We start from the raw sequence: 27287 nt of genomic DNA, 5'->3' as shown, positions 1-27287 counted from the left end.
TATGAATAAAGATAAGATAAGCCTAGTGTTCACAAGAGGGATGATTCAGGTATGGCAACACAAATTAAGAATAATTCAATTAAATAGGAGGTGTATACAACTAGTAGAAGATAAATTAACTATACAAGATTAATTAAGGTAAAGTTATGAGGTGGCAAGCTAAAGTATAGTCAATAGCATGGAGTCAAGTCAACAGTGTACACCAGAATAATATATACTGTTATTAAGTAATGATACTTACTGTTGTCTGTACTAATATAACAACACAAAAAATTAATATAGTGTTTGATGCAGTATGGAGAACAACCAAGTCCCATATGAACCCAAGAGACTTTAAGTGCAGCTGTTGATGATGTTCACTACAAACAAAACTTGCAGATGGTTGTAGTCTGTAGTCAGCCATACAGTAGGTAGATCTGGAGCAGATGGTTGTAGTCTGTAGCCAGCCGTACAGCAGGTAGATCTGGAGTAGCAGGGTGAATTCTAGCTATCATGGGTTGGTGATATAACACACAGATCAACAGGGGTCAAGCCCCTCAGGCCCACCTGGATGAAAAGAAAGTAAAACAAAATACTTGTTTTTTCAGTTCAGTTTGCTTTGTATTAATTAAACAAATAACTGCTATTTAAGGAGCAAATAAGAAACCATATCATTTCTAGATCTGTTTTTATTATAGTGATAAAATTGAACTTAACATTACGTTTTATACAGATTGCTATGAATCCATTTTCAAACTAATGTTATATGAAGGAATGAAGACTAAATTCTGATGAACAACACACAACAGTGATGCAAAAACTGACACAAACAATCCAGTTTCTTGTGTTCTTTCAGTTATATTACAGTTTAGGTTTTACTACTGGCTCTAACATGAAATTAGCCAAATCCCAGGAACATGGTTAACCAAACGAGGAAAAAATACAAAGTGGGGTCATCACATATACACATACTGTCCGTCATATGTCGTTCAATCTAGCTAGCTATACAATAAAGAACATCTATTTGTTTCTGGACATCAAGCTAGCGCCATATGCTAGCTGGGGATGGCTGACGCGAAACTGACGTTCCGAAGCTTTGTTGAGATCCCGAAGCGCAGATGTTTCGAAACACTGATCCGAAGCGTGATTCAAAACACCCATGTCACGTGACTACGGCTAAATGAAGCTTCAGAGTGTTTCACAAGTGTTTTGACATGTGGCATAGTCCACCGAATCAGAGTTTGATTGACAGGGTCTGGAACAGACCACACAATCTGTATAAAAGTGAAGTCAATACAGCTTGACCTCTTGGGTTTTTGTGAGAGGAGTTTGATTTTGAGATAGCAGATTTTTGGTGATATAGTGACCTTTATAGTGCGATTTGTTTAGTTATATTTAGGCTTACATTTAAATGTACACATTGACTGATAGGCTACAGACAGAGTATACATACAGTGACACAGATAGATAGATAGATAGATAGATAGATAGATAGATAGATAGATAGATAGATAGATAGATAGATAGATAGATAAAAATGGAAGCTGCGTTTTCATTTTCTTTCAGAGCCACAACTGTCGACATCAGGCCCATCATAATCAACATCAACATCAGTAAAAACACAGGACAGTTTATGGGAACGTTTTGATGATCGTATCCGTGAAACCAAGATGATACACGATGCTACAGCTGATGCCACAGTGGAAGTGAAAAAATACCTCAACTATGCGTTTTTGCCCAGAACTCATGATCCCCTAACTTACTGGAAAGAGAGAGCAGTAATCTTTTCTCATTTGTATGTCCTTGCTAAAAAAAATATCTTTGCATGCCAGCAACAAGTGTCCCTTGTGAGAGGATTTTTTCAAAGGCTGGAGAAATTATCTGTAAAAAAAGAAGTAGGCTAAGTCCTTCCACAGCAGAGAAATTAATATTTTTGAATAAAAATCTATAAAAAAGTGAGACATTGTGGCTTGATTTCTTTTATTAATAGCCTATTCATTTTTCATGACCAAAATAACATTATGCACAAGCCTTACAAGCTTCACATATTAGAATTATATATATATATATATATATTTTTTTTTTAATGGCTCGTTGTCAAGGTTGTTTCAGATAAACACCTGCAAGTGACCACTAGGTGTCATCGTTGAGACGGGTGTCGGATTGTATCGAAGCCTCGACACAATATGGCACATTTGCTTCAACTGTTTCATTGTTTCACGAAGCCTCGATCTGCCCACCACTAATGCTAGCTAGCTAGCTAGGTGCTTAAGTTATGTTACTCACCCTTGTAGTTGTGGACATAACTTCATACGTCCCACTTCAAAGATTTCTCCCGTTTCCTGATGGGTGCAGTCGACCATTCTGTGCACATTGTTGACATATACTTATAATAAAGCTATAAACGGCGCGGGGATATATAAACTTGGTTACAGTCAGGCATAGTCAGGTTACAGTGCAGCCGCCCTCAACAGACGTTCTAAAGTAAAGCGAACGCACCCTCAACGGGGTTTGGGATCATTTCATTGGTCAATACTACAGCTGGCATTCTATTGGTTGTTGACTTTTGACAGGGTTATAACACAAACAAATTCAAGCGCGCAGGAGAAATCCGAGAGCAGAAACTTTGCAAGTGAGCAGAATCAGCCTGAGTGCGAGGAGAAGGTTCAAAGCTGAGAGCAGGAAATCTGTCCAAACAACAACATATCTGAGTCCAAGCAGAAAGTTTGAGTGCAAGCAGAGCAAATCCAAGCACGAGCAGTGACTTTTTGAGTGTGAGAGCAAGAAATCTGAACGTAATATCAGTGAGAAATGCTCTCAAATTAAAATAATGCGCTCTTGACTTATGATAGTAATATAACTCCATAGTTATAGACCTGGAGATTTGTTGGAGTCTCGGATGGGATTTTGGAGAAAGGACCATGTGAGGCAAGATTACCGATGCTGTTCCCTCGGTGCACTCGATGGAATCAGGTCCACCACCATCAAAGCTTTCACCTGAATCTGGCGCGGGCAAGACTGGAGGACCAAGTGCTAGCACTTGCAGAAATTCCATGCACCGAAAAAGAGCTCTTAGCAGAGTAAGTCTTACTTTTAATTCTTGTAACTCTTAATTTGGCTGATTTCGTAATGTTTTAGTCTAATAATTTAAGAATAAAGAAGTGATTTGAGCGTGTATGTATCGGGCAATCCACCATCTAACTAGTAACATAGCTACATGTTAACTTGGCTATTGCATTAGCAAACATTTGGTAGCTGATGATTTGATGACAGGAGTAGCTAAAATTGCGTCTGAAATCATTCCCTCATCTGGATTAAAAATGCGCTGACTGCAAATTCCTAGCATTAGGGCTTCAGTATACAGAGAGAGGGAGAGACTGAGCTTTAGAATAGGTTTTCGTAATTGTCTGCCTTGACATCAATGCAGTTCGCATTAAGCTAGCTATGAGCTGTTGGCAGCTAGCTAGCCCAATCACCCCCGTTTTCTCCGCATTTTATTAAGCTATCTATGAGCTGTCGGCAGGCAGCTAGCTAGCACAAACACCCCCGTTTCCCCCGCATTTTATACTGCGGTCAAGCCAGCCGACACTCGGATCTCCGTGGTCAAATCAGCCGACACTAAATTTGTAATGCGCTCTTATAACGGTACGCGTGGTAAATGCATTCAAACGGCCCTGATCGAGTAGCAAAGTTAGGGAGATGATACACATGGGACTACTTCCGGTTTTCAAAATAAGGTTTTAATACAACGTACATTTAAAAACTAGATTAATGGATTATATTCACCTTAAGTAAAATATATGTAACCTGTGCCTTCCCTTTATACAAAACAAATAAGTAAATTGTGAAAGGAATGTATATTTTGAGTTTTACAACATTAACAAGGAATAATTCCAGACAATGATTTTTGTCAGGGGATACCTATGACTGCACCCATATTTAAAATCAAGCAATTAAAAGGTATAAATTTAGAGATTTTCGGAAGTAAAAGTCCCATATTTCTAGGGTAAAATGACGTCAAATCTGAAACTTAAGGTGCCATAAAAAGACTTTGGTCCATAGTTCCTGGAAATGACTGACATATTTGAGTAGAGAACATCTTTGACTACACCCATACTGAAAATCAAACCTTTTTACTTATAATTTTGGAGATTTTTGGAAGCAAAGTCCCATACTTGTGCTGTATAACGAGTCAAAATATGAAATTGGAGGTGCCATAAAAAGACTTTGGTCCATAGTTCCAGGCAATGACTGATATATTTGAGTACAGGGCATCACTTAATACTATCATACTGAAAATCATACAATTTTACTGTATAAATTTGGAGATTTTTGGAAGCAAAAGTCCCATATTTCTAGGGTAAAATGACGTCAAATCTGAAACTTAAGGTGCCATAAAAAGACTTTTGTCCATAGTTCCAGGTAATGACTGACATATTTGAGTAGAGGACATCTTTGACTACACCCATACTGAAAATCAAACATTTGTACTGTATAATGTTGGAGATTTTTGGAAGCAAAGTCCCATACTTCTGTTGTAAATGAGTCAAAATATGAAATTTGAGGTGCCATAAAAAGACTTTGGTCCATAGTTCCAGGTAATGACTGACATATTTGAGTACAGGGCATCACTTAATACTATCATACTGAAAATGAAACATTTTTACTGTATAATTTGGGAGATTATTGGAAGCAAATAATTACATCTTTTGTTTTTTAAAGAACGAGTCAAAATATGAAATTTGAGGTGCCATAAAAAGACTTTGGTCCATAGTTCCAGGCAATGACTGACATATTTGAGTACAGGGCATCACTTAATACTATCATACTGAAAATATTGTATTGGTGTAGTCAAAGATGTCCTCTACTCAAATATGTCAGTCATTACCTGGAACTATGGACCAAAGTCTTTTTATGGCACATCCAATTTGATATTATGACTCGTTTTACAACAGAAGTATCAGACTTTGCTTCCAAAAATCTCCAAAATTATACAGTAATATTGTTTGATTTTTCAGTATGGGTGTAGTCAAAGATGTCCTCTACTAAATATAGTCATTACCTGGAACTATGGACCAAAGTCTTTTCATGGCACCTTAAGTTTCAGATTTGACGTCATTTTACCCTAGAAATATGGGACTTTTACTTCCTAAAATCTCCAAATTTATACCGTTTAATTGCTTGATTTTAAATATGGGTGCAGTCAGAGGTGTCCCCTGACAAAAATCATTGTCTGGAATTATTCCTTGTTAATGTTGTATTCTTGTAAAACTCAAAATATACATTCCTTTCACAATCTACTTATTGGTTTTGTACAAAGGGCAGGCACAGGTTACATATATTTTACTTAAGGTGAATATAATCCATTAATCTAGTTTTTAAATGTACGTTGTATTAACACCTTATTTTGAAAACCGGAAGTAGTCCCATGTGTATCATCTCCCTAACTTCGCTACTCGATCTGGGCCGTTTGAATGCATTTACCACGCGTACCGTCATAAGAGTGCATTACAAATTTAGTGTCTGCTGATTTGACCACGGAGATCCGATTGTCGGCTGGATGACCGCAGGGGCGATTCTAGGGTCAGAGCTTTAGGGGTGCTGAGCACCCAATGAGCCCCGCTGCCACCACCCACCCTCTTTTCACACAAAAACCAAAAATATGTCTATTGAAAAATAACTTTATCATTTTAACATTAACTAGCTGAGTATTCCACCCATCTGAAACTTTTGAACCACTGTTCTTGAAAGGCTCTTTTTTTGTGTGCCAAACTGAGTAGGAGGGTATTGAGACAGCTTTAACTGTTTAGGACCAGTGTCCTTATCTCTTAAGTCTGAACAGCTCTCTTCTGTCTCTGCTGCTTTGGCTTGGTGGTCTCTATGTTGCACTCCCTCTGTCTCTTCATTTCTTTCACTTGTCAATTCCCTCTCATCCCTTATGGACTCTACCTGTTGTTTTCCTCCTCCTTTATTATGAAGAAATGTGGTGAAAAATAATGTTACAAAAAGTAAACGTAATATAGGCTACTTAATGCCAATAAGTTAGTATAGGAGTAGTTACTGTTTTGCTTGCCACTATTCTCTATATGTCAATTTATTGTTGTTGTTTCCTCACCTGGTTCTTCCTGCATGCTCTCCCTTTCTCCTTCTCCATCTCCCTCTCTTTCCTTGGCACTGACAGTCATACACAAATATATTGTAAGCAGGAGAGTTGAGGTCAGTTTGTCATGTCACAAAAATGTTATGGAGACCATTTACAGATTCTAAGGATAAGATCAAAAGGCACACAGAGGAGTGTAATTTTAAATGTCTTTATTATTATTATTATTATTATTATTATTGGGCTTAGAAACCTTTTTAAATCACAAATTCCTTTCACAAGAGAAGCTGTATTCTCCATTGTGGGTTTGAAAAGCAGGGTACCATTGCCTAGCTAGATAAGTAATTTGATACAACAGATAGCTGGTTTGCATTATTTGTTACTTTAGCTTAACACTTTTCAGAAGAACAAAAAAACAAAAAACAAGACAGATTATTGACATTATGGACTGTCCCTAGTCTCTCACCTGAATCTGTCTTTTTTCTTTTAAAGAACTGTCGTATGTCCATTGCTCACTGGCAGGCCACACACACACGCACACACAGAGAGAGAGAGAGAGAGAGAGAGAGAGAGAGAGAGAGAGAGAGAGAGAGAGAGTAATGCTTTGAGTTCAGGAGTTAAGCCTGGTTCAGGTTAAATCCTCTGTGTGTGAGGAATAAATAAATACAGCAAAAGAAAAACATTAAACTTTCTTTAATTGTCTAGTTTGATAGTCAGCCACAACTGAAAAATAAGCATTGACATATATATAGAAAATAAGGCTACGGACGGTTCCTATCCGACAGAAGTTAGCGTTGCTATGGTACTGATAAACAAACCTGCTAATGCTAATTGGTTAGCTAGCAACAGACAACTATTGACATTATACCGCTATATCACATTTAACCGACCTGACATGTCAACGTCCTGGGCAACTTTTCTCCAGCCAGCAGCCTTTCTATTTATATATGTATAAGAGAGGTCAGAGAGAATCGGACATTCAGACACTTATCACTCGTTCTAGTCTCTCTGCCATTTTTGTGAGTCGCTTCCGAAGCTTTTCAACGGTGTAGTACGACGTCCGCTGGGGGCGTATTGTGTATTACGGAGCGGATTTCAACTGCCAGTGTGAAGGCGGCGTTATTATAGGTGTACACGTGATTCAGGTACTCACCGATATGGTGTGTGAGACACAGCTTTGGAGCAACTTAGTTGATTCACAACACTACAAAACGGGTTCTCACTCTGCGTGTGTTTCGCGCTGGATGACGGTCACGTTGAGCGGTGCAGGTACAGAGGAGAAGTAGAAGAAGAGAAGAGGATGATACCATTAGCTAAGCGGGGATGTTTTCATTTTCATCCTTAACACATACATTTTAAACCACAAACTACGGAGTATGTTTTGGACATTATTTAACCTTGTCAAAGACGAACAAAAATGTTAGAATAACAACATTTCTTACTCCAAGTTTTAGGGGTGCTGAGCCCCTTTTTAGGGATGCTTCAGCACCCCTAAAAAGGGGCTAGCCTCGCCCTTGCTTGACCGTAGTCATTTTATTAAGCTAGCTATGAGCTGTTGGCAGGCAGCTAGCTAGCCCAAAACTCCAGTTTCCCCTGCATTTCAATTCAGACCGTTCTCCCGCACGATTTTGTATCACAGTAGGCTACTCTCTGGTAATTTAGAAAGTCCAAATTGATATATTAATCAATATGCTGAAATCTCCTAGATTTTGCCACTAGAGGTTTTGACACGTCAGAGCTGCTTTGGTTTTATTTCTCTTTTTTCATTATTATTACTGATCCAGTTGGTAACTAAGCTTAATTGTATCCTATTTTTGTGAGTGATTTTGAACCTCCGTGTTTTTCAGATTTTGGCAGAGAGTGCTGCCAGTAATGAAGGGATAGATGCACCTAGCACTGTAGATTTTGAAGAGACAGAGGGCTTCTCTCTACAGGATCCTGGACCATTAGTGCTTCATCGTGGGTCACAGTGCAACATCAGATGTCTGCAATGCTCATCAGGTAGTGTAACTTGTATCTATCATTAGCTGTACATGACACATAAACATTTACAAATTACTTCTAATGGTAGGAAGAAGACATTTCATACTGGACTGTATTAGGCAAGGCCCCAGGAGGAGCGCTAAATCTATATGCCAACATGGGCTTAGCGGATAACGGTGGTACTGCACCCCACGGCCCAGAAAGACTTTTCACATAGACATTACATGGCGATTTTTTTTTTTTTACATTTCAGCGGATAATTTGTTTCGGGGTATATCAACCTACCAGCCCGAACACTGAAAGGGTCCTTCTTTAAAACGTTACGTTTTTAACATTTTTAACATTCACTAGAAGCGAATACAGATTTATTAAATTTGAAATGATGAACGCGCATAATGGACGCGAGCAGACCCACAGGACTGCGCACGTCTGCTCACGTGACTGTTCTCCCGAGCTCATGTAGCTAGCTGTAATAATGGATATAGCTAATGGTTGTAATTCACCATGTGTTCTATTAATACGTCCATGCTATTATCTTATGAAGTTATGATACATCCGAGGGATGTATGTATGTTGTAAAGCCTGTTACGTGGATGTAACGTCATTGGCGTTTCCCAAACTGGCGGGGCTATCGGCTAGCTAGCATGCTAGCATGGCTGTATTAAGATCATGCCTACATAACATTACTACAGACATAGTGATTACATGGCCTTGTCTCTCTTATGATACATCCAAGGGCTGTATGCTGTAAAGCTTGTAACGTGGATGAGAGATGAAGCCATGGATGAGCTCTGTTCACAAAACTGCAGGCTAACTGCTAGCGCTAGCTAGTAGCTAGCTAGCTAGTAGCACGACATAATGATTAAATCTCCTTGGTTGTCTAGCTAAATACATCTATCATTTATTTAGCTAAGCATGTAGCATGTAGCATGCAACGATCTGGAACAAAGAAAACACAATGTTTAACGTTAGTGAATATTTTAGACAATGAAAACGGCGAGTTCATGAGTTCGCCACTTGTAAGAGCCACGAGAGATAAGCTCATGAACGAGCATGTTGCTACCGGTTGCTACAACAACACAAACAAATTGTTGCTAGTGCGCGTGTCCACCGTGACGTCATGGGCCAATAATGCGGAAAAGCCGAGCTCCATGTTGTCTTCATTGACATATATATAATGGACCAATAGCTCTGCTCTGGACGGAGACCAGTGAAGGCTATTAGAAGCACTTTTCCGGTGATGGCCGGCTTTACTGCGCAGCCTCCAACTGAGAGAGACAGCGTAAATGTGACGTGAGCAACGTGTCTGAAAGTTGTAAGTCTTCTAGTAGCTGTGCCAAGAGAAATGTCAGTCATTACGAATCTCGCAGAGACCGTGATGATGACCGAGAAGCAAATTTTGGTAAGTATTATGATTATTTGGTCGTTTTGCATAGTATTTATTTATTTTAAAATATAACGCCAGTACGCCAGATTAAGTAAGAAAAGTAAATCGCTTTGGACAAAAGCGTCTGCTTTGGCCTGTTGAATAACAGGTAATAGATAGACAATAATGTCACCAATAACATCTATACCTGAGGGATGCCCTTTTCATTTTTCTTTCCACATAGGTTTAAATACTAACATTAAGCTGTTAGCCTACACCATGCCTAAAAATCAATTGTAGGTGCCCAAAGGAAGTATTACACAAGTTGATTTGAATTGTATAACTAGAAAACAGATTGGGTCCAAATATAATCCCTGTCAGCTACTGAATTAGCAAACAATGCCATCTCTGAAGAAACAGGACCCTAGGATATATTTCGGAACTATATGAGATTGTGCTAAAATAAGATGTCACCTGTTAGTTGTAATGTTATTTAGTCATACCAAAGCTAACGTGCTCTGTACTGTGCCTTTTTATTTTTCTAGGACCCGTCCCCATCCTCCACCTCGGGGACAGCAGGAGAGACTATATGGCCGCCTTCAGTACAAGTCCAAATAGGTAACCCAACTGACACACTGCAAATCAATACATGGCATGACTTCACACTATAATTAAGGTTTAACAGTAAGCAGTAGCAAAGAATGCAAAGCCCTCAAACGTTGTGTAATACCTATATTGTCATATTATTATTATTGCAATGAACAGATAAGAGCAATTCATTTGTGATTTATTGTATATCTGCATAGACTTTTTCTGTTTTGTTTATGGCCTGAGACAAGTTACTTGTGTGTGCTAACATATGTGTACTGACACTTTCACATAAAAAAAAAACTTTTATGATTGTGATTACTGTATGCTATTAACAGGTCCAATGATTTGGATAATGGGCAGCAGCTACATTCGTCGTGGGGAAGAGAGGGCCAGAGAGACCATGGGGGCCAATTTTGGCCTAGCGGCCAAGGTTCAATGGTTTGGCTGGGTGGTGGACTTCGATGGCACGGACTCCTTCCTTTCTTCAACCGGTCCCTTAGAGGAAGAGCAGCCCCGGATATCCTGCTGATTCACTGCGGCGGGAACAACTTGGGATGCAGGAAGAGCATCGATCTCATCGCAGCGATGAAGCAGGATCTGCAACATCTCAATCAGCGTTTCCCTCAGATGATCATCGTGCTGTCTGACATCACCCAGAGACGTCGGTGGAGATCGGGCCATCCGGGGAAAATTGACAAGTCACAAGTCACACAAAGTTATTTGGGCAAACAAAGGCTTAAGTCAAATTGCTGATTTATTTAACAATAACATTCTCATCTCGTTTGAAGATTTGAGGCAAAAGTATGACATCCAACCAAATTTTTTTTAAATACATGCAGATAAGAAGCTAAATATTTAAGATGCATAAATCTTTGTTTCTACCTACTCTTAGCTGCATAGAAGAAATAGCAACAAATCAACACCCTAAGAGGGAATTGACGTCAAGTTTCTATGCAATAATCGTGGATGGATCAAAAGTTTCTTCAGAGAGTAAGAGACTGGCATGGTGTGAGGATTTAAATTCTGTAATCTCAACTGAGGAATGGCAGAAGATTTGCTTAAAATCTCAAACACAAACAATAAATACCCATTTTAAATTACTTCAGTATAAGTGGATAATGAGAACATATGTAACACCAACTCAGCTAAATAAATTCAGCCCCAATAATCCCGACACGTGCTACAAATTTGGTAGAAAGGACACATTATATCACTGCCTATGGGACTGCCCACGAAACCAGTTTTTTTGGAGGGAAGTGATGGATATGATTTTACATGTCACAGGTATAAAGCTATTATTAGATGCCAAACTGTGTATCTTTGGCGTCTTTCCCGTAAATCATAATCTCAGCAAGGTAAATAAATCTATGATTACTTTCTGCATCTTACAAGCTAAATATACCATAGCCAAATCTTGGATTAATGTAAATGTAAATGTAAATTAATGTCTGGCTTGCAGGACTGTCAGACTGTCTTGCACTGGAAAAGCTCACTTTTACATTAAAGGGTAAATATCTCATCTTTGACAATATGTGGAGATCCATTATGGTGTTCTTAGAGGGGAGGAAAGCATTGGAGGCATGCTCTCTGTGTGTGTTAACCATCAACAAATGAATATTGCTATGTATTTAATATACGTCTGTCTTTGCTTCGTTATATTTAAAGTGCTTTTCTCTTCGGGATAAGTTAACATTTGGGCCACCGGTGATTCTTAAGGATGATTTATGCTGACTTACTGTACCAAATATCGCTTGTTTCAGCCCTGTCATGTTTGTTTATTTTATTGACGATGAGCCTTACTGTGACAGTTCTGATTTGCACCTGTATTATTTGTTGTAGTGTGATTATTTTCTGAAAATTAATAAACACACTTGTTGAAAAAAATATATATGTAGGCCTATTTTGATATATATTCAATAAAAAAAATTGTATATGGTGACCAAGCGTAGCTTTTTGACGCACTGGGAGTGAGAATGTGTTGGTATTTCTCTGGTGTTATAGTCTACATTACTGCAAAAGTAGCTCTAGAAAATAACACTTTACTCATTGGGTAGGTCTACTATAAAGGACATCAGGCCTAAAACATTAGGCCTATGTTATAGGAGATTTTTGTGATATTTAACTTAGTTTTAGTGCAAGAGATAGGTGTAACAGATTGGCATGTAACAATGTGTGTTAACTAATTATCAAGAGAACACAGGGCTGTGGAGATAAGTCTGGCAATGTGAGATTATAGTAGAAAATGTAGGCTACCACCAAACAACAAAATCAGAAGTTGGTGCAGGAGACAGACTTGGAATTGAACTGTGCTGTAGCAGTTGTGATGTCACCTCACCCAACTGCGTGCGTTCTGCAATTGTAATTCTCCCCCTAAGACCATGACAGGGCGCATCTAATCAGTGCTTTTATTTTGACAGATGCAGTAGACTACAACATAAACAGAATAGCATAAGTTTATTTTGAAAATAATAAACCGGAAAAGGTGTCGACGCAGATTGTTGCTGTTGCTGTCAACCGCACGTCTTGCTAATCAAGTCTACGGCGACTTCAGACGCCACAAAGCCCACTGGGTGACTACAAAGCAACTTTGCAATTACGGTAACGTTAAATAAATATTTTTTATGTGCTGTAACTTTGGTTCTGTTATATAAACCTCGACAATCAAGGCAGGAGCACATTGATCGCGTGAGGCTTTCGTGGTCGTGTGCTCATAGTCGTACAGTAACGTTAGCTTATCATTGGGCTAACGTTAACGTTCGTTTTAACTGGTAACATTGATATGTCTTAAGGTTAACGTTACTGCGGGGATATGGTTTAGCTAAGCGTAATTCCAGTCTTTGTCTTTACGAATGAATTTCCACACAGCGTATTAAATATCCGTGTAATCGTATGCAGGCATACTGCGAAATGAACCATACCTGCTTGGCAGTTTGTATGTGTAACGTTATGTGTTATAGCTTTGTAATATTTGCCAGCTAAGATTGCTTAGCTAGTAAGCCCGTTTAGCTTAGCTTCTCTAAAGCAACAGCGAATATTTGGCCTACTTAAATGATTTCGTCAGCTGGCTTTGTAGGTAAAGTAAAGGAACTCGGTTACCTGACTGTTGACTTGTTGCATTTATCAGCAGTCATATCAATAGCTGACGTTAGATTGTTAACGTTGGTAACGTTACCCATACTGCTTCTTGTACGGAGAGAGGGATTCGCCAAACTCCACATATCTACACTAGCTAGTTTAAAGCGGACCTACCATGGTCAATTGCAGGTTCATACTTGTATTTTGGGTTTCTGATAGAACACATTTACATGCTTTTATGTTAAAAAAAACAGGGTTTTCCTATTTTTTTCCCATACTGTCTGCCTGAATAAAACGCTCTGTTTAACACTTTTCTTTGTACACCCTCCCTTCCAAAAAGCCCAGACTGCTCTAATTGGTCAGTGTTTTTGAGTCTTCTGCATCTTTGCCATCATTGCAGCCGGACAATGACTGTAACAGCCAACATATTCTCATTACCAGCCAGTGTCCAAAATTAACTTTTTGACTCACCGGCCAAGTTGGCGGGTAGATGAAAAAAATCCACCGGCCAAGCATATTTTTTACAGTCCAAAATATTAAATTGCAGGTTTTTTTGTAACTTAGTTCTACATAACAAAACTTTATGGCTGGGGTTACAAGTGCTGCTGGTAGGGATGTTAATGATTAACTGTTTAACTGTTAACCGACAATAGGATAAGCCTAATATTATCAGTTAAACCAATATTAATAAAAAAATATAAAGTTTAAAAAAACGTCTTGCATGATCAAAATGTGTTATAAAAAAAAAACATTTCTTAACTGCTAATTAGTCCTAACTTTGAACCAGCAAGTTGGGTTTTAAGCACCTCTTTTTTTCTGCTTGTGGAGAACTGCGTGTCACATAAAACTATATTGATGAGGACCGGCGAGTTAAATCGGCCGTCTGAGAGTACACCAGGCAGACCTACAGCTCTGCAGTTGAGCTACTGCTATGCCCAGTGCGTCCCATACAGATGCTAAAGGGTGATTTTTGCGTTGCTATTTGACACTGAGAGCCACTGAGCAGTATTTGATGAGTTCGGAATGAGAACGGGTTGTAACAGCATTGTAGTGGCACTTTCTAACAGGAAAAATCTCCAATAAAAGCTTCTTTACCAAAACACTACTCAATCCAACATGTTTTCGCAGGAATCTGATCAGAAATCTGGGATAAATTACCAACATTGGCAACCAAGATTACAAGTTTCCCTGACATTTGGCTTTGGTAAATACTGCTAATTATGTCTCTCTGTCACATGTATACTGAAGTTGTGTCAGCTGGTAATGGAGCTTTTAGGTCAGTGGTCACCCTGACTTCCTGTGATACTAAAAATGATCTCATACTGCTTCTCCTCTGATGGTTTCTCATACTGTGAAGAGAGTCTGCTAGGTCCAGGAACACGTCATCAAACAGGGGCTTCAGGACCGAGCATCAAGTCACTCGGATGACCTGTAAAACATGGCAGATTCAGTGTTAGAGTATAATGTCATGTAATCAAGGGTGATTACAGTATGACAGGAAGGAAAAAGTATAGTTTACTACAACATCATCTTGAATGTGTAGTTATGGCAACAGGTACAAAGAGTGTAAAACATGATGAATTGTTTTTTATCAAGCATGGAGAAAGAAATGGATGAACAGTTGAACCTCGAGTGTAACTTGTGTTGTGACATAAACGGTTGTGAATTTAGTATAAAGTGACCTAGTGAGACTCATTGTTTATAATCCAGTACAAGACTACATGGTAGGAGAGGCTGTGGGCTGCTGAGAGTATTCTATAACGCTAAAGGCTGATTTATAGTAGTAAGTAGACTCTAGTCTATGCAGAGCCTACGCTGTAGCCTTTGTAAGTGGCCTACGCCGTTGTGAGGATTTATACTTGTGCCCTGGTGTGTCTGCGTCGTTCTAGCATATCTCTTTAAGAGAATAGCAGGCTACGGTGAAGGAGCCGTATCTACGCGCACCTACACACGTACCTACGGCGTAGATTCAACGCAGAACCAAAAATCAAGCGTATGCGTGTCTGAGAATCATAGTATTGGCCTTGGCTTAACTTTATACACATTCCAGCTGGCCTACAGCTTTTTAATTTTGCATCAGATGAAAGCAGTCCACATCTAAAACAGTGTCCCTTGTAAAATCAACAGACTAGACATATGTAGTGGTGTAACGGACCATGGTTGATTCGTCGTCTGTACAGATCAACACTCACGGTTCGGAATGCATGTGAACCGCGGATCAATTGCAAAGTTTAACCATTATAATAGTGTGAAATACCTTTTTACTGTCGCTGTTACTTAACATAGGCTGATAAGTCTCTCACCGGTGCCTAAACGATTGGTACAGGAATAGCAACACAGATTTCGGTGCCGCATAAATGCCTGCGCTGCTCTCTGATGCTACGAAACAGACGTTAGATGCAACAAAAGCATCGCTGCATGTCACGCTAGTTAACACTAACGGTACACTTGGCAGCAGGTGACGTTGATGTTAGCCTACCGTTAGCTAGCAGCTGGATTAAATGCTAAATGCTGACAGCTAAACGGTGTAAAAGCATGTCTGTATTTCACTGTAGAGGATTCCAACACCGGGACGTACAACAGTCTGCCGCTAAAGCTATGAGCTAAAAGACACAAACCAGCACTGGTCACTGCTAGGGCTGGGCGATATATCGATATAAACAAATATATCGATATATTTTTAAATGAGATATGGAATTAGACCATATCGCATATATCGATATAGTTCAAATGTGATCCTTGCTCCCATAGATATGTCGCCGTGAGGTTCTAAACATACGTCAAAACCCGCCACCATCTTGGAACAGGGGTCCGAAGCATTCAGATCAACGCTAAAGATGCCGGACTTTTGTACTGCTTAATTATGTTCGATAGAGGAAATGAAAAGAACAAACCGCAATGGATAACATTTAACAGGTGACAATGTGTTTTATGATTATATATGCCGCTCGACCAGCAATCTGAGCGCGCGGCGGCAGCGGAGGCGGAGAGCCCCGTGGCCGCGCAGCCGCGTCTCTTCCCGGGGCAAAAACACAGCTACCGCTGCTGCGCCGGTCCCCGCTGATCCAGATCGGACCAGCCAAAGACAGAGTGGTGATCGGTAGGATCTTACACGTAGTCCAGGACCGAACTGTATGTCGATATCGGCGGAAAGTTCCACTAAGTTTGCCGGCGGCAGGCGGACTGAAAGAAGCTACAGCGGGCAGCGACCGTCTGCGGCTGCAGGATCTGGAGCTCAGTGCCCGTTAAAATTACATGTAACGCATAAATACATACAGAAATAAATAGTGGAGGAATGAGCCTGGACATTTCAGTGTGTTTAAACTTCACCTTGAAGCAGAAACTCTTAGTTCAGAAGGGTGAAGTTTCCGTTTGACTCAGACTGTGTTAACCGATAATAATAAATATTCTTTGTATTAACACATTAATTAGTTTCTTTGTTTTGTAGTCGATAGTTCATCTTTTAGTTTACTTAAGTGGAAGCAGTATCAAGTGGAAGAATGGGACTATAACCTAGGCTTACAGGCATGAGGCATTACATTTTGAACAAAGTAGATTATATTAATATCAAAAGCTTAATTGACCTTTGGAACGAATCACAAATAGCCTATGGAGCTTTGATTTCAAAAAAGTTACTCCTGTTATACAGTATTTAGGTTTACATTTTATTGTTATTTGAACAGCTGAGCATTTAATCATGAACCAGGTGAAGAAACCGGTTTATTATTTATTTGATTTTGCAACTGTTTCTATGAAACTACTTGTGACATGTCATATTTGATTTGGGCTTTGACTGAACATTTGCTCTCAATTCGCGGAAAAAAATATCGGGATATATATCGTATATCGATATTCAGCCAAAATATATCGGGATATGACTTTTGGTGCATATCGCCCAGCCCTAGTCACTGCTGACGATGTGACTAAAAGTTGCATTTACTTGAAACTGGTAATCCTCGTGGTGCATTCAAAGTTATTGTAAAATACCCTTTTCTCTGCTGTTTTTGTTGTTTAACAGCAATTTACTGGTGAAAGAAGTTATTGTTAAAATGTATTGTTACATTTTTAATAAATTATTTTTAAATGGCCCTCACTTTCATTCCGCCACGGAGCGACCCTCTGACTCGCGCGCGCGTTGGACTCCTTGGTCCGTGTTTCAAGACGGGTTGGCTGAGTTGCCGACATCGCCTTTTTACGTGAGCCGATCCCCGCGTTTGGGGCGCACTGAGGACAGTCCGCCCCGGTTGACAGCCGCACCGGGAGTAGGGGGCCCCGCCCCTCTCCGCGGAGAGAGAGGGCACAGCCAGGGTTATTGAGGTAAAAGTTGCATCAAATCCGCCTTTGTTGTTCATACTGTGGCCACATTGGAATAAATCTGATCTGGGTCTGATTCAGGACCACTTATGGAAGTGGCCTGAATCTGATTTGAAAAAATCTGATCTGGGCTAGATTTGAGTGTTCACACTACTTCTAAAGAAGTCTGACCTGGTCACTTGACCCCAATGAAATCAGATTTGGGCCACTTTTGCCTTGGTTGGGGTGGGATCCTAAAGAGAACAGTTTAGGTGTTGAGAGAAAAGACTCATTTGCTGCACTAAGTTAAATGTATTAAGCGTAAGACATATTTTAGTTACTTTGTTTACTTAGTTATTTTTGTAAACAAAAAAAAACTGTGTGCAGCTCTATCATCTGAGCAAATACAAGTATCGGGACTCGATATCGGCAGTTATTTAATATTTTAAAAATCGGATCGGATGTCAAAAAAGCTGATTGGGACATCTCTACAATCCCTACCCTATCATTACTCCTCCTCTGGCAAAACAGAAGAGAGAGACTTTAGTTATCAAACATACATCTGACAATGACAGTGGAGGCTACAGGTGCTAAGGTGCAATCATAAACACACGTACACACACACTAGGGCTGGGCAATATATCTATCGATATGAGGCTAGATATCGTCTTAAATTTTGGATATCGTAATATCCTGATATGACACAAGTGTTGTCTTTTCCTGGTTTTAAAGGCTGCATTACAGTAAAGTAATGTAATTTTCTGAACACACCAGACTGTTCTAGCTGTTCCATTATTTGCCTTTACCCACATAGATATTATATCAACATAACTGATGATTATTTATCAAAAATCTCATTGTGTGCATATTTTGTGAAAGCACCAATTGTCAACCCTACAATATTGCCTTGATATCGAGGTATTTGGTCAAAAATATCAGAATATTTGATTTTCTCCATATTGCCTATCTAACACACACACACACACACACACCTTATACTCTCAATGCAAGCGTTAGTTCAAATTCACTGACATGGTGGCAGGCAATGATCCCTCATATTTATTAAAACCATTAACATTTCAGTAATTATTTAATCCAGTGACATTTGGCTACATTTTGCTGACAGGACACAGACTGAATGGCGATGCATCGTAGCCCATTAGGAGGTAGTTAATAACGTTGCAATGCGTTAGCACCGTTAACAAACATTACATGGGGCATAACGTTTTATTTACTGGTTTAATGCAAAAGAAATTCTCCTGAAACATCCTGTGTTTCAGGAGAAGGAACAAACGTTTTATAGTTTGTATATGATTCTTTTGAAGAGATCGGGGATCGTTTATGGCACTGGAAATGACGTATTGCAAATTTTATAACACTTCCTCAGTCTTTGTTGGCGCTAGAGAACACACTAATTATACATAATGTTGCTGTATATCATCTGTGGACCACACCATGTAAATTAATGTAAATCGGATCATCTTAGTCAAATAAAGCTGATTTACTGTTGACTATGACATTAGCGTGTAGATGTTTTCAGGCCTGGACTTTTATCCAGCTTGTGAAATTTGGGGCAGATTGCACTATGTAAAGTCAAGACAGCTTGAAGCTTACAACAGCTTCCTGTGTCATGTCGAAACATGTAAATTGCCAGCCTCGCTACGGCAACACTGTATTATTTGTCTCCCCCTATTCACTACTGTACATATTTTTTCCAAAATAAGGTCCTGTGTTGGTCGTTGGACGTTGTTCACTGCTCAAGTAAATAGGGAGGGCCTTAGATACGACTTGCCTAACCATTACCAAGTTATCATAATCATCAGTTGTAACTTTATAATTGCCATCCAAATAATGTTTATTGACTCCAGTCTGTCTATCTCGTCTCCATTTTGTCATAGCCTTTTGTTAACGGCTATTTGTTGTTTTGTCTTTTCTTCCAACAAACAAAAACTACTGATTACAAATAATGTTTATTGGCAATTTACAAATTTTCTTAAAGGTATACAAATTATTTGGTAATCATTAACAAATACTTGATAAAAACATATATAAAATGTTAAGATGTGTGCAACAATAAACTGTTAAAATAACAAAAACTAGCATTACAAATAGTAAACATTATTATAATTTCATTGTCTTTTTCTACCAGTAAAATAATTATACACTTAAGTTTAGTTTACAGTACTATCAACTTACATTTAGTAGTCATGGTTATTATTATAATATTATTGGTTAAGTGTTACCCAGCATTAACACCGACTACCGCAGCAAGCTTAGTTGTTGTCCTTCACACAAGCACACACTAGTCATCCAATCTTGTCCAGCATAGATTCTTAAAAATGTATTGTGTTTGAGATGTGGTGCTGTTTCCTACTTGTTTCAGTTTTTAATATTAACTGTAGAGATAAGTCATGTCTACAGATGATCTCTGTATGTCCTTGGCCTTTTGCTCTGAGCTATACCAACTGACCTGCTGTGGGAGCACAACAGGGTTGTGTTCAGGAAAAATCAAGAAAAGAGGAACTTGTTATTGTTTACATCATCTAAAAATCCCAATGTCCTCCCTGAAAGCTTTTTGGTCAGTGAAAACAGGCCAGCTGTGTGCTAACAGTTGCTAACAGTTGTTTTTTGTGGTTGGTTAGACGCAATAGGCAGACTGTCTGTTGGTGAGTAGCGATATTTATTTAAAGCAACTTGCTGTCAGCTAGCATAACATCATATAGTAGAGAGAGAACAGAGGGTGTGTTTGTGTGTGTGTAAATAGTGGGGGTTGGGAGATAAAAAAGGAAGTGCGAGTATAGAGAATGGGGAGAGAGTAGATATGTGAGAAGAGGAAGAGAGATGTATAATTCATTTGAAATAGTGACATTATGGTACTGTTTCAGGCTGAGTTAACCTGATTGTTATTTGAGCTCCCAGCACCTGAGAAGCCCCGTGGTGAGGAGCAGAGAGTAACAACGGTGCTTTTCAGGTGTTGCGCTAATCACTCCGCCCAAGTAGCAGTGCTTCGCCTTCTGAGAATAGTTCCCAGTAGTTCCCAGTGGGGAGAACAAGTACAGTGCCTTGCGAAAGTATTCGGCCCCCTTGAACGTTTCGACCTTTTGCCACATTTCAGGCCTCAAACATAAAGATATAAAACTGTAATTTTTTGTGAAGAATCAACAACAAGTGGGTCCCAATTATGAAGTGGAACGAAATTCATTGGCTATTTCAAACTTTTTTAACAAATAAAAAACTGAAAAAGTGGGCGTGCAAAATTATTCAGCCCCTTTACTTTCAGTGCAGCAAACTCTCTCCAGAAGTTCAGTGAGGATCTCTGAATGATCCAATGTTGACCTAAATGACTAATGATGATAAATAGAATCCAGCTGTGTGTAATCAAGTCTCCGTATAAATGCATCTGTTCTGTGATAGTCTCAGAGGTCCGTTTAAAGCGCAGAGAGCATCATGAAGAACAAGGAACACACCAGGCAGGTCCGAGATACTGTTGTGGAGAAGTTTAAAGCCGGATTGGATACAAAAAGATTTCCCAAGCTTTAAACATCCCAAGGAGCACTGTTGCAGCGATAATATTGAAATGGAAGGAGTATCAGACCACTACAAATCTACGAAGACCCGGCCGTCCCTCTAAACTTTCAGCTCATACAATGAGAAGACTGATCAGAGATGCAGCCAAGAGGCCCATGATCCCTCTGGATGAACTGCAGAGATCTACAGCTGAGGTGGGAGACTCTGTCCATAGGACAACAATCAGTCGTATACTGCACAAATCTGGCCTTTATGGAAGAGTGGCAAGAAGAAAGCCATTTCTTAAAGATATCCATAAAAAGTGTTGTTTAAAGTTTGCCACAAGCCACCTGGGAGACACACCAAACATGTGGAAGAAGGTGCTGTGGTCAGATGAAACCAAAATCAAACTTTTTGGCAACAATGCAAAACGTTATGTTTGGCGTAAAAGCAACACAGCTCATCACCCTGAACACACCATCCCCACTGTCAAACATGGTGGTGGCAGCATCATGGTTTGGGTCTGTTTTTCTTCAGCAGGGACAGGGAAGATGGTTAAAATTGATGGGAAGATGGATGGAGCCAAATACAGGACCATTCTGGAAGAAAACCTGATGGAGTCTGCAAAAGACCTGAGACTGGGACGGAGATTTGTCTTCCAACAAGACAATGATCCAAAACATAAAGCAAAATCTACAATGGAATGGTTCACAAATAAACATATCCAGGTGTTAGAATGGCCAAGTCAAAGTCCAGACCTGAATCCAACCGAGAATCTGTGGAAAGAACTGAAAACTGCTGTTCAAACGCTCTCCATCCAACCTCACTGAGCTCGAGCTGTTTTGCAAGGAGGAATGGGCAAAAATGTCAGTCTCTCGATGTGCAAAACTGATAGAGACATACCCCAAGCGACTTACAGCTGTAATCGCAGCAAAAGGTGGCGCTACAAAGTATTAACTTAAGGGGGCTGAATAATTTTGCACGCCCAATATTTCAGTTTTGTATTTGTTTAAAAGGTTTGAAATATCCAATAAATTTCGTTCCACTTCATGATTGTGTCCCACTTGTTGTTGATTCTTCACAAAAAATTACAGTTTTATATCTTTATGTTTGAGGCCTGAAATGTGGCAAAAGGTCGAAAAGTTCAAGGGGGCCGAATACTTTCGCAAGGCACTGTATTTGATACACTGCCGATTTTGCAGTTTTTCCTACTTATAAAGCATGTAGAGGTCTGTAATTTTTATCATAGGTACACTTCAACTGTGAGAGACGGAATCTAAAAAAACCAAAAATCCAGAAAATCACATTGTATGATTTTTAAATAATTAATTAGCATTTTATTGCATGACATAAGTATTTGATCACCTACCAACCAGTAAGAATTCCGGCTCTCACAGACCTGTTAGTTTTTCTTTAAGAAGCCTTCCTGTTCTCCACTCATTACCTGTATTCAGACCCGTCGCCAGACCTCAGTCTTAAGGGGGGCATATGAAATACATGGGAGGGCACAATTATTATTAGCGTACAGTACGTATATTTATAATTATCATATACTCTTGTTATACTATTCGCACATAATCATCACGTTAAACATAACCAACAGCAATATGACCAGGTAGCCTATATAGCCTACAACACATTACATAGAAGCAATGTTATGAATATCCATAAAACACTTGACTATACAACATATTAGATGTAACACCAGAAGCATCTCTCAAACATTGCATTTTAAAGCAGTCAACAGAAGGATATGCATTGCTATGCATGTGCCATGAGACACGCACGCACGCACACACACACACACACACACACACACACACACACACACAGACTTTGAACCTACCGGTACTTTGAGTGGAGGCAGCATGTCCTCTCTTCAGTCCCTCCTGTCATTTGAAGCTGCATGCTTATTTAAGCCCTTGTCTGTAAATCTTAAACCCCTTAATGAAGAAGGTCGCGTCCGATGATACAGATGTGAATTTCCTGCAGGCCTAACAAAATGCGGAGTCCTTTTTTTCCAACGGGGATAGCCTAAACGCCGAGTCCCTGTTCAAATACCAGCTAGAGGAAAATTATCGGGTTTTTTTAACCAAACATTTTGACTGGATATTTCCTCAACACAACCTGTTTGGGTTTGTCCGTCACACCCCCTGATTCAACAGTTAGTTGTGGCCCAAATGCTGCCCCAGTCGCAGTTGCACTTGACCTGCAGGTCCTGCCAGGCCCAGGGTCGGGCTCCACGGAGCTACTAGCATCCGGCTCAGACTGTCGTCCAGGGGCTCCTTCTCCAACGACAACATCAGGAGGCGTTGGTGTCGTATCCAATTTGGCAGAGGAGAATGTTGGTGGGCTTTTCAACCACTTACGGATATCCATGACGAACTGAAGCGAGTAAGCCGGCGAAAACTCATCCAGCTTTCAAAAATGTGCGGTAACTGTTGAGCAGCTACACTGACGTAGGCTACGTCACGTCGTAGCCTAACTTTCTTTTTAGTAAGGCCGTGATAGGCTGTTGCAGTGTAGATTCCCATCAATCAAACAAAAATCACACCATTGTTAATTTATATTTTTAATGTTTTAATGATAAAGAATGCAACATTAATGCAACACAAAATTAGCAACTATGATAACTATGATATGATAAGTATTTTTTTTAAGAGGTCTGTGCCTCAAGTGGAGGGGCACAAGCATTTTTGGGGGCGGGCCCGGCCCCCTATGGCCCGCCCATAGCGACGGGTGTGCCTGTATTAACTGCACCTGTTTGAACTTGTTACCTGTATACAAGACACCTGTCCACATAGTCAATCAAACAGACTCCAACCTCTCCACAATGGCCAAGACCAGAGAGCTGTGTAAGGACATCAGGGATAAAATTGTAGACCTGCACAAGGCTGGGATGGGCTACAGGACAATAGGCAAGCAGCTTGGTGAGAAGGCAACAGTTGTTGGCGCAATTATTAGAAAATGGAAGAAGTTCAAGATGACGGTCAGTCTCCCTCGGTCTACGGCACCATGCAAGATCTCGTGGGGCATGAGGAAGGTGAGGGATCAGCCCAGAACTACACGGCAGGACCTGGTTAATGACCTGAAGAGAGCTGGGACCACAGGCTCAACGAAAACCATTAGTAACACACTATGCCGTCATGGATTAAAATCCTGCAGCGCACGCAAGATCCCCTGCTCAAGCCAGCGCATGTCCAGGCCCGTCTGAAGTTTGCCAATGGAGTGACTCCGTCAGAAGCATCTCAAGGTCCTGGAGTGGCCTAGCCAGTCTCCAGACCTGAACCCAATAGAAAATCTTTGGAAGGAGCTGAAAGTCCGTATTGCCCAGCGACAGCCCCGAAACCTGAAGGATCTAGTGAAGGTCTGTATGGAGGAGTGGGCCAAAAATCCCTACTGCAGTGTGTGCAAACCTGAGGCCTGTACTACGAAGCAAGATCAACATGTCCTGGATTTCTTTCAGTAATCCGGCTTCACCAAACCTAACAACCGCGGTCCCGCATAACCTGTACTACGACGCTGGTTATCAACTAGTTCAGTCAACTCAGGGTTTCCCAATCCAGCGGCGCGCACGTTCACATAAAAGAGGCGGTGTTGGCGCACCACGACCAATCGCAAACATCTACCAGAGCCACATGTTTTATATAAGAAGAGCAAATTATAATTCTCCATAAATATGAAGAACACAGACATGGTTTTACAGGGAAAACGCAATACAGTCGCTGCATCCTAAAACAGAAGGAAAGCTGGCAAAAAAATAAATAAAAAATAGCCGACGCTTTAGATGTTTAAATCACAACGCTTCTTAATATCACATCCTCATCAGTCAGGACCAAGATCTGACCATAAATACACTTGTGCTTGTCGTTGCTTTAGCCTATTATTTCAGTTGCAACCCTGGCAGTGGGAAGCGACCGTGAGAGCAAATAAAAAATATAAAAACATAATTCAAACCGATGTGCGCATTGGCGACACACAGCTCAAGAAGCCGATATGTAGTTCCCCCCCATTAAAATATACATATTTCATAAAAATACCAATCAGGGAATGTTAACCGGGTTGTCGGTCTCTAAATGTTTTAACTTTTATGAGCGCATCTCTCTCTCTCTCTCTCTCTCTCTCTCTCTCTCTCTCTCTCTCTCTCTCTCTCTCTCTCTCTCTCTCTCTCTGTACCGAGCTCCGCCTGATCTTCTTTAAGAACGGTGACGCCGTTATCAATCGAGTATTGATTTGTCAGTAGGCGGTGCTTTTACACCAGTTGATATCTGATCTCCAACTTAACCTGCTCCTGACCAGCTTAGGTGTTCAGCATGAGTTACCACGGCGATTGAACCCGATAACAACTAATCCACCTTCGTAGTACAGAAAATCCTGGGTTGAGCCTGAAGTTAGGTCGTTAACGCCAAATCCTGCTTCGTAGTACAGGCCTCTGGTCAAGAACTACAGGAAACGTATAATCTCTGTGATTGCAAACAAAGATTTCTGTACCAAATATGAAGTTCTGCTTTTCTGATGTATCAAATACTTATGTCATGCAATAAAATGCAAATTAATTACTTAAAAATCATACAATGTGATTTTCTGGATTTTTGTTTTAGATTCAAGGAAGTGTAACGCCAACAGCACCGTGACCATTTTTGGCTCGCCATTAATATCATACAAATAGCAAACGCTGTCTGCGTGAAGTTTTTAAAAACCGTAACCATACTTGCAACCACTTTATTGGTATTGCCGTGACTCACTGTGACTTCAACTAAACTGCAGAGCCGACGTGGTTTGCGCCATCCGTGTGTGTGTGTGTGTGTGTGTGTGTGTGTGTGTGTGTGTGTGTGTGTGTGTGTGTGTGTGTGTGTGTGTGTGTGTGTGTGTGTGTGTGTGTGTGTGTGTGTGTGTGTGTGTGTGTGTGTGTCAGAGCTTTGCTCTCTGTCAATTTTCAGAGAGGACAGATAAGCTTGCGCTTACGGGCTCAGGTACCGACATTTCGACATTTAACTGGTGAAAAAAGGGGGCAAATTTACCTTTTTCGCACATGTGCTACTGGATGTAAAATTCAGTCGCACACTCTCAAATCCCGCCGTGTTTTCCTCCTCATTTGCTGCTCAGAGAGCTCACAGGCTGGCCAGCCGTTCACATCTCCAGCGGAGCTTTGGAACCCTATTGTTTTTCTAAGGATTTTTTTTCCATTTTTTTCCATTATTCTTCTCCGCCTAAAACTCTGACTACAGCCTAAACCGTACATGGTGGGGGGTTGCTATTTTCAGGACTGGTCCAAAACTCCGCAAGGACCTCAGCCGCAATAATTGACCCACTTCAACCACTAGGTGGCGCTATAGCAGAAGAAAATGCGTTTGGCCCTACAACTCCCACACCGTACACCCGAGATTCAAAAACCATAGATCTACGCGTTCCCTGGATCCAACTGAATCACCTGATATAGGCCACGCCCATTTCCGCCTAGACTTTTATGCGTGAAAAATCGCGATTTATCATAAACCTACTTTTTCAAACTCCTTCTAGCCCGTGCTACCGATCTGCACGAAACATGGACCGTAGCATCTCCAGATTGACCTGACAAAAAGTTATAAAATGAAAATTTTATACGATAAAAATTGCGCATATAATGCACAAACTAATTTGTGTAGCTAACTATGAAAACACCAACTTTGCCAAATCTCAGCCAAAATGAAAGCTATCAACGCCAAACTTTAGAGTCTTCTTTGCCATGACCCTCTGGAGGTGCCCCACGCGTTTTACGAAAATTGGTCGCTAGGGGGCGCTACAAGTACAAAAAGTTTATATCTCATGAACGGCTCATCCGATTTATACAAAATTTGATGGTATCATCTCAGGCCAATCCTGAGGCCAACCCTAGAGTGGGGTACCAAGGGGTCAAAGTGGACGGGGCCTATGGGACCCAAGGTGACCCAAGATTCACCACTTACACTAATGTGAACAACTTTAAATTTACAGGGTAGATGGACAATGGGCCATGGACCACACCTACCAAAAATTACACATGTGGACCACTAGGTGGCGCTATGTTTTTTTGTCTTTAACTCCCACATTACACATCGCACATTAGAATTTCTTACATCTACGTGTTCCTTGAATCAAGATGAATTACCTGATATAGACCACGCCCTTTTCCGCTTAAAAGTTTTTTCGCAATATCGCCCAATGCACAAAACCAACTTTTTCGAACTTGTCCTAGGCCGTGTGACCGATCTGCCCGTAACCTTGTAGATAGCATCTGCAGATTAGGGCTTTGACTTTTGCCCAAAAATCATATTCGAAGTTCGTTTTTATATTAATATTAATATTCGAATATATTCGAATATTTATTAATAATATTTTGACCATTAAATGCCTTCAGTCTAAAAAAAAAAATTA

General features: G+C 40.2%; 2 protein-coding genes across 7 annotated transcripts in view; both read left to right on the top strand.

Annotated features, from left to right (window-relative positions):
• Positions 1-2853: 2853 nt before the first annotated feature.
• On the top strand, positions 2854-11871 carry LOC120554388. The gene is made up of 4 exons (XM_039793277.1): positions 2854-3059; positions 7927-8080; positions 9974-10046; positions 10355-11871. The coding sequence occupies exons 1-4, from the start codon at positions 2943-2945 to the stop codon at positions 10770-10772; spliced, it is 762 nt and encodes a 253-aa protein (XP_039649211.1). The 5' UTR covers positions 2854-2942; the 3' UTR covers positions 10773-11871.
• A 629-nt stretch (positions 11872-12500) lies between these two features.
• Positions 12501-27287, top strand: part of arhgap1 (Rho GTPase activating protein 1) — an 88708-nt gene continuing 73921 nt past the window's right edge. For all 6 annotated transcript variants that reach the window (XM_039793273.1, XM_039793275.1, XM_039793274.1 and 3 more), the window contains exon 1: positions 12501-12617. The gene's annotated coding sequence lies outside the window, so the exon portion shown is untranslated. The remainder of the gene's footprint in view (positions 12618-27287) is intronic.

This window comes from Perca fluviatilis, chromosome 24 (assembly GCF_010015445.1).
Source record: "Perca fluviatilis chromosome 24, GENO_Pfluv_1.0, whole genome shotgun sequence".
Taxonomy (NCBI): Eukaryota; Metazoa; Chordata; class Actinopteri; order Perciformes; family Percidae; genus Perca; species Perca fluviatilis.
The sequence above is the reverse complement of the archived record's forward strand: the minus strand, read 5'-3'. Positions and strand labels throughout refer to the sequence as shown.

Bases quoted from the DNA above. Each gene is read 5' to 3' on its own strand.
- LOC120554388 (XM_039793277.1), top strand. From the start codon at position 2,943: ATGGAATCAGGTCCACCACCATCAAAGCTTTCACCTGAATCTGGCGCG. The intron at 3,060-7,926 runs GTAAGTCTTACT...CGTGTTTTTCAG, and splicing joins GAAAAAGAGCTCTTAGCAGA to ATTTTGGCAGAGAGTGCTGC. The intron at 10,047-10,354 runs GTAACCCAACTG...TGCTATTAACAG, and splicing joins TTCAGTACAAGTCCAAATAG to GTCCAATGATTTGGATAATG.